Source organism: Triticum urartu, chromosome 5 (assembly GCF_003073215.2).
Source record: "Triticum urartu cultivar G1812 chromosome 5, Tu2.1, whole genome shotgun sequence".
NCBI lineage: Eukaryota > Viridiplantae > Streptophyta > Magnoliopsida > Poales > Poaceae > Triticum > Triticum urartu.
Genome location: NC_053026.1, coordinates 106263353 through 106271705, shown reverse-complemented (window position 1 = coordinate 106271705; position 8353 = coordinate 106263353). Strand labels below are relative to the sequence as shown.

The 8353-nt window shown below is 47.2% G+C and overlaps 2 protein-coding genes across 2 annotated transcripts; one reads left to right on the top strand and one right to left on the bottom strand.

The window, feature by feature from the left end:
* The first annotated feature begins 4186 nt into the window (after positions 1-4186).
* LOC125555741 lies at positions 4187-6041 on the top strand. Its single transcript, XM_048718599.1, has 2 exons — positions 4187-5046; positions 5181-6041. Exons 1-2 carry the CDS (start codon positions 4346-4348, stop codon positions 5749-5751), a joined length of 1272 nt encoding a protein of 423 aa, XP_048574556.1. The 5' UTR covers positions 4187-4345; the 3' UTR covers positions 5752-6041.
* A 405-nt stretch (positions 6042-6446) lies between these two features.
* On the bottom strand, positions 6447-7664 carry LOC125555740. The gene is made up of 2 exons (XM_048718598.1): positions 7080-7664; positions 6447-6767 (listed from the first exon to the last, which is right to left on the bottom strand). The coding sequence occupies exons 1-2, from the start codon at positions 7408-7410 to the stop codon at positions 6679-6681; spliced, it is 420 nt and encodes a 139-aa protein (XP_048574555.1). The 5' UTR covers positions 7411-7664; the 3' UTR covers positions 6447-6678.
* Between the last annotated feature and the right edge of the window lie 689 nt (positions 7665-8353).

The following is an 8353-nucleotide window of genomic DNA, read 5'->3' as shown; positions in this document are numbered from 1 at the left end:
TGCGAAAACGCCCTGCGTAGCATCTACAAGGGGGTGGAAGCCGATGATGGGCCACTTTCAAATGATAAACGGTCGCAACGGAGTCAAAATAAACATATCATCGGCGTTTGTATTTAATATACGAGGGCCTCCTTCCGCAATCATCGTTATAAAGCCATAAATATACATCAATTTGACTTAAGATTTTGGCCAAGCTGGGTTGCCTGGCTCATGTGCTTACCCCTACGTTCCCGATTGTTCGGCTAGGTGGTAAAGGGAGCACCTCTGTGATTGTTACTACCGGGTCATCCGAGTAAGTACCTCAGACTGGGTGAAGCCGAAAGCTAGCAATCTTAAAGGATCACATTGGTCGGCAACGAGGAAGTAAAAATTTTGGTTAATTAATACCATAGACTTCGGGAACTTTCCTCGAACTAAATCCTCAATATTTTCCTCCCACATTGATTGGAGGTGAGGTTTCATGAACATGATAAGCATGACGACTCAAAGAAAGGAACCGATAGCGGGACTATTTTCTTTGGAGGATGTTTCTTACGTTAAAACGTAATATAACATATCTCTCTGTGTACCTTTGTTTATAAAACCGTATGTCCGGATTGCCCTGTTTTCCATAAATCTTTGCCCTTATAACGGCTTTATAAAGTAGGAAAACACTCCTCGGCTACTGGCCGAAGAGGTTGAAGCCGATGGTCGGTCAACAAAGTTTTGTACAATGCGGATCTGAGCATTAATGATGTAAAGTACTTGGATACATAGAGTCATTACACATAATTTGTTATTTTACTATGGATATCGAAACTTAATTCGGCCACCCGTGCCCGCATTAAGGCTCAGGGGCTACTAGGCTTCGGGCTTATTATTTACAAATATTAAAGGGGGCACATCGATTCCCCTGATCTGGTGTTGCCACCCGACCAGTGTCTCGGGGGCAACTGTGTTGCCTGTTCAATGCGGAAAATTCAAAGTGCTTAGTGTTCGGCTTGACCGAACTATAGGCAAACGCATCTTCGGACAGCAATAGGTACCATCTGGACCTATCCGGCATCAAGCTAATATATTACGGCGGCTTCTCAAGACCCTCTCTCAAGGGCCCGTCTGCCGATCACTATCTCCTCTCAAGTGCATCTCGGATTTTTAGACCGACACACACCTTGAGGGCTACTGGCTACATATATCGTCAGTAAATAAATTGCATCAATCAAAAATAAAATCCGCAAACAATCAGCCCAAGCCCGAGATGGTGTGTCACCTCGGAAGCAGTCCTGCATAAAGCTCGGATGCAAGTGGCTGGCTCTATAGAGGGCATTTCCGGCACTAAGCTCGGCTAACCTCCTTCAAACTTCTTCAAGCCAAGGTGATCTATGACACCTCGGATATAGTGCGGTGTTGGAGCTCGGATGCAGTCAGGCGTGGGAGCTCGGATACAGTCCGGCGTTGGTGCTCAGCTACAAAGGATACCTCGAATGCAGTCCGGCGTTGGAGCTCGGATGCAAGAGGACACCGCCACACGGGAACAACTTCAAACCCGAGGTGTGGTGTAAAAATAACAAGGCATTGATAAAGGCCGAGAATTAAAGGGGCTCCTTGGATACCCGACGTGTAAACTCTTCGGGTTCACTTTGGTGATCCTCAAGATCGAAGATGGGAAGATTTGTTGAACCAGTTTTCAAGACCGACGACCGAAGATGAAGAACAGTTTGGAAGAATCGATGAGCGTCCCCAACTTGAAGACCGGTTCAGGGGGCTACTGATGGTGTCCTGGACTAGGGGGTACTCACCACGTCGTCTCCCGACCAGCTGGATCGGGCCGAGGGCCCCCATGGCGGTTCATTATTGGGCCAGTTCGGACAGCCCATGCCGCATACAAGGAGGATTCCACAAGACTTGGCGCCCAAGACAAGGACTCCTCTAAACCCTAGGCCTACGGTGCATATATAAACCGAGGCCAGGCTAGTCAATAGAAAATCTAATATTCATTAGAACCACCTCGTGGTAGATACATGTACTCTGTACTACACCCCAGATGAATACAATCAAAAGCACGACGTAGGGTTTTACCTCCATCAAGAGGGCCCGGATCTGGGTAAAATCCCGTGTCCATGTTACCATCGCTCCAAGACGCCTAGCTTAGGACCCTTACTACGAGATACGCCGGATATTGAACCGACAGCGGGCTCCGCGGACTGGCTCCGGGGGGCGGGGTGGGTGCAGGGGCCGACAGCAAGTCTGGCTCCGGGGGTGGGGATGGGCGTCGTCGGGAAGGGGGTGGGATGGCCGGGACGGCGCGCGGGTGAGGTGGGGGGAGAGACAGAGAGGGTGTGGGCCGGTGGGGCAACGGGGCGGTGGCAGTGGTCGTCGGGGAGGAGAGAGGGAGGGAGAGAGAGAGGGCACGACGGGGGCGCGGTCGTTAGTTAAATTGAACGTTTGTCGTCTGCCTGTCCGTTGCCATCCGCCGTGTTGCTCTTTGCCACGGCAAAGAAGGGGGCCGTTAGGGTTTACTAGCCAGTGGGCCAACCTCCCTCTTTGTCGTCTGCTAGCAAACGACTAAGATGACTGATGGCAAATATGTTCTTTGCCATCAGCCAGCTCTTTGTCGTCTGTTTTTTGGAAGCTGACGGCAAAGAAGTGGCTGATGGAAAATCTTTTGATTCCAGTAGTGAAGTAGTCTAATCATCCCCATGTAGACATACTTTCGATCCTACACGAGCGTTGCCACCGCGCCGCACCCACTGCCGCACACAGCGAGCACGCCGCACCATGTTTGCTCGAATGACGCCCACGAGGAGTGGAGTGAAGTGGCTAGATTTTGATCCAGTGAGTAGGTGGGAAGGAATATACGTGGGGTTGGATGGCCAGCGTGAGCGTGCCCGGACGCCCTCCTATTCGTCTCACATTTGGGTTGGTTATTAGGGGGTGCCGATCAGTCCGACCGTTTGAGGTGTCCGTCTAGGTCAAAATTTTGCGACTAGATAGTGACCGGCCCGCCCGGCTGGACGTATAAGACGAGTTTGAGACGTTCGGTTGTAGATGCTCTTAGTTCATACAATTTTCAATCTCCAACGTGCACCATACAATTTTCTTGACTCGTAGATCAATTTTGCAATGTGATTTTGTTTTGTAACGGTTAGTTGTTCTTTGTTCGGAAACACTAACGCCCACATGTGTGGGCGTTTCTCAACTCGCCCACACGTCTGAATCATCGTTCATTGTCTTTTGCACGAATCTTGACATAAAAAGGTGAATTTGATGTGCCACGTAGGACGGGGCTGGTGTGTGGTGTTGGAGAGTTTGCCCACACGCCCGCACCACGCTGTTTGCCAGCTGCGCTGTGTGGGCGAACTAGTGTCTGCCCACACAACCACCACCTAGTTCATGCGCGTGTGGGCGAACTGCTTTTCGCCCACACGACACTCCTACATTGTGGATGGCAACTGCAGTTACGCGAACGTGGCAACTAGGTAAACACACATGGCAACTGTGATTCTTTGCTAGACGGCAACTGCTGTTGTGCGTACGTGGCAACCAGATAAACACACATGGCAACTGTGATTAACAATACATGGCAACTATGATTGGACCACACTTGGCAACTAGGTAAATACACATGGGAACTACTGTTTAACTATATGTGGCAAGTAGTTAATCACACACGGCAACTATGATTTAATTACACACGGCAACTACCAGAAATTAGACATGGCAACTGTAGTTAACCAAAACAGATAGAGTTGTCATGCTTTTACAACTACACTTATCATTCCGGATAACTACATCTGCCAACCAGGATGGCAACTAAATTGTCATTCCACGGGGTACCTAACGTAGCTGCGTCATAACGTGTGGGTATTTTTGCTTCGTGCCATACACGCAAGGTGAAGATGAGTAGTACTTGTTGAGCGTGTGACACGAAGTAGCTGTGCCCACACGTGTAGACAATTCTAATGTCTGTCCACACACAGCCCGTGTGGGCTGCCTCCTGCTCACACCACACACAATGTGTGGACGCATGTCGAATATACCTAACATGTGACCGTACGTCCTTTTTGTTTTCCTTTGTAAACATCAGATATTTTATCGAGCCAAATTTAAATTCAGGGGGAGAGATATTATAGATCAGGCGTTCGGACGCTCGCTGTTTTGGACTAATGCTCGGATCCGGAGTGGCCTGTGTCCTCGATAAATCATCCCTGTGTTTGTCAAAAAAAAAAATCATCCCTGTGAGCGGTCAAGCGAGCGACAATATCCAACATCTTAGGATGGTTTTCTTGTTGGACGCCGATGCCGAGAGAAGAACCGGGCAAGGCGGCGATCCAGATCCAGATCCAGCAGCGGTAAAAGTAGGGAGATGGACCAGACGCAGCGGCTGCCCGAAGACGTGCTCGCGGACGTCCTCCGCTGTCTTCCACCGCGCAGTCTTGCTGCAGCCCGCTGCGTGTGCCGCTCCTGGCACGCCATCGTCGACGCTCATCGTCTCCTGGACCGGGACCTCCTCCCGCTCTCCTTGGCCGGCTTCCTCATCAACTTCTGTGAGCTTGACTTCACGGAGTTCTTCTTCCACCCCTCAGCAATCCGCGGCTATGCCGACCTCCACTTCATGCCCACGGACGACATATCTGTGGAGGACGTATGCAACGGCCTAGTTTTGCTAGATCATTATGTGGTCAATCCCGCCACACGATGTTGGGCAAGCCTGCCCCCACGCCCATCTCCTCCCTTGGGGTTTGAGCTCTTTTATTATGAACGAAACTACATCGTGTTTGATCCCACGGTGTCGCCGCACTACCAAGTGCTTAGGTTCCTACATGTACCCCCCCGTGGGCGTGGACTGGATGCAGAGACGAAGCAACAGCAATGGCCTCCGTCTCCATACATGATGCATGTTTTCTCTTCAGAAACAACAAGGTGGGAAGAGAGATCGTTCATCCGACAGGGAGATGCCCTGGGGACTCTTGCCGACATGTTACTGCCTCCGCTGCCAATGCCAGATGAACTATACGCTGTGTACTGGCATGGTGAAATCTATGTGCACTGTCATTTTGTTATGAGGTACTACTACACTACATACTGACTTCCTAAGCACCATCCTTTCTTCTTACAATGTTATTTCCTCGTCAATAAAGAGCTTGCATTGGTTCTTGATTTAGTACTAATATCTTCTTGTCAATGACTCCTTTCGCCAGAATATCGTTATCAAGTGGCACGTACCAAGCAATTAAACTGCCAACAGATGTTGATCAGCACCGGTGGGCACAGGTTCTTCTTGGAAGATCAGAGAAGGGGTTGTATTTTGCAGCACTTGATGGTCAATGTCAGCTTCGAGTTTGGATACTCACTGAATTACCCTGCGATCAGAGTGAGTGGCTTCTGAAGCATGATAACAACCTTCACCAAATCCCACCACCTCAAAACTATGATCCACAAGTTCACAGGCCCTGCTGGATTATGGCAGACATTAATCCAGCTATTTACAGTACAGTAAAAGACAAGTTGGAGTTGAATTCAGACCATGGGATCATCTTTGAAACTAGACTTGAAGGGCACAGGTGGGATGAACATATTAAGATCCTTGGATTTCATCCTTACAAAGAAATTATTTATTTCAGTGAAACGTTGAACAGAGGATATGCCTATCATCTAGATGAACTCAAGCTAGAAGACTTGGGCAACATGCGCCCAAAAAGATTGAATGACTGCTATAATAAGGAACTAGAAAGATCTATTCCATATACACCTTGTTTGTTGGGCCCATAATAAGGATGTAGATAATTGATTGACAAGCTTGTCAGGGATTTCCAACGGAAGCTATGCCTACACATGATGCATACGTCTCTGTCCCTTGAGCTGCTTCACTTCCCGGCATAGTCTATGAAAGAGTTCAGTTTCATTTTTCATTTACATTTTAGTGTCTCATGTACTGTTGCTCAGTTATAGCTAGATCTACCGTTACCATGAGCTGCCATGGGTTCAGTTGTAAGGATAAGATCCAAATTAAGATTTGTGTTTGACAAAGAATGCAAGAAATGTTGTGGTTCTCCCATTCTAAGGCATAACTAGATAGTCCTATGTCCTCGGTGTCAGACACAAAGTTTCATTCTCTACATTACAACCAAACAAAACATGATCTTTCGTTTCATCTGACAAATAAAGAATGCAAGCATGTGTTGAATTAGACAGTTTAACGTTTCAGAGAACCGGCAGTCTCAAATGCAGACACCCAAGCTTCCGCTTGCAGTTTCTATGTTCGGATAAATATGCAAATCTTCTTCAAGTAGAGCAGAGCAGCAAGGCTTGGAGATCCAAGATACCGAGTTACACAGATGTGAGTATATCTTTTTATGCACTACATTCTCCAACACAGAGGTCACTTTCCTATGTGTGTTCATACGTTCACCCAAAGCAGATCGGCATTTTGCTTCAGGTAAAAACCGAACTGGGTGAAGAAAATTAGCAATAGTAAATACAGTCAAAGACCAAAATATAACGGCGCTTGTGAGATTGTGTGCTTCGTACGACCTAGTTGAGAGTAAAATAAAGAACAATTGGATGTGAGACTTTCCCGAAGATAAATTGGTGAACACAGGGTACAAGAAGATGGACAAGTCACATGACCCAGCGGCCGCTCGCCAGGCAATAGGCAAGCCCTAGACTACTGTTCCAGTTCTCCTTTAATTTTCTGACTTATGGGAGAGGAGCCGGTGCGAGCGACACTTTGTGTTGATTGGTAGAGGTAGATCCATCCTGGAGCTCAGATAGCGACAGTGGTTGCCCTGCATTAGAGAAGCCATATTTTAGGCAACAGAGAAAAACTACAAAACAGCGGATTTTCATTGTCAAAGCAAAGAAATCTAGGTTTGGGCGAAATGGAAAACACAAGGATCAACATTAACGAAAAAGAGTTAAGGATTAACACTTGAGAAAATAAGAGAAGGAGAGAAGTTTAGAGTACGTGGCTTTCAAGAAAATGGAGAACGTGTAAACAGTCCTCAAAAAAGAGAATAGAAATCATGTAATATACTATATCCTGAACAAAATAAGACAGAAACCTCTAGCAGAGCACTAGAAAATACCACTGACCGTACCTTCGCATTCGTCGGAGAGGGCCTGGGTGTCTTTATCACGGTTACCTCCACAAGCTATGTACTTGTCGACGAGTTCATCGATAAATAGTCCAGTGCTGATAAAAGGTGGCTCTGCAGTCAGGCTACACATGCACAAAGGGTCCTCTGTCAGCGATATGTTCACGATGGTCTGCACCACTTCACAGCAAGCAAGTATGCTGTCATACTCCTTGGATATACAGAACACGCTCGTTAGGTACGCCCAGTGCCACGAGTCACATGGCTCTCCTACCGCGCTGGGTGCGACGAGCAGTCCAATGAGCAGGAGGAGGAGATAGCGAGAATTCTCCATTGCCGAGCATCAAAAGCACGCGCGCGCGCACACACACGACACGAGGAAGACGATTGGGTTAGTTTGCTCTTCCTTCTCGCCTCTACTCTACTGAACACAAGGGCGCAAGGTTGTCAGAATCGCGATTTTATTGTATGATTCTCCGACTTTACGATCCAAGCTAACCCCTCTGATTCTACGATTTTAGTTCATAGAATCTACGTTTTTACGATCCTGATAGTTAAGATTCTACAATTTGCGATCCTACCATCGAAGCTTCGATCCGATTCAAAATCACGATTCTGACAACCTTGCAAGGGCGCGTTTAAATACTCCAGATACCCACACAAGCGCCAGGCTATCACAAGGTTCATATGCCTCCCCAAAACCACACTTCAACAAATCTGATCCGCCTGTAAAGAAAAGTGGAGCACTATTCCTACGGACACCATCTCAGTCATGCATTGCTCTCTTGTCCTCGCACCACCCTTCTAGTTTGTACACGCGCGATCACACGGTTCAACAAGACGATCACAAGCTACGTGCAGGGGAGCTGCATTACAAGCATGCAACAAACATGTTACCAGTACTGCGCAGGTATGTACAACTGAATATTTTATTGAATTCATGCTCCAGCCAACTCATCCAACACTCCCTTTCATGTCTAGGCTATTTTAGTATTAGACGTGGGATTGATGTAGGCCGTAGAATTATTTTATTTAATACTTGACAGGGTCTTGAACTCAAGACCTCTTGACTCTGATACCATATTGAATTCATGCTTCAGCCAACTCATCCAAAAGTCCAAACTAATGGAGGGAGGTGGGCAATATATTTCAACATATTTGAGCAATTTTCTATTAAATTTAATCTAGAAAAAGATATGTAGAACATGATAGTCGTAATTGAGATGATAACTGGATCAAGTAACAAGGTGATGAAATGAGTCATGCAATGTCCAGTC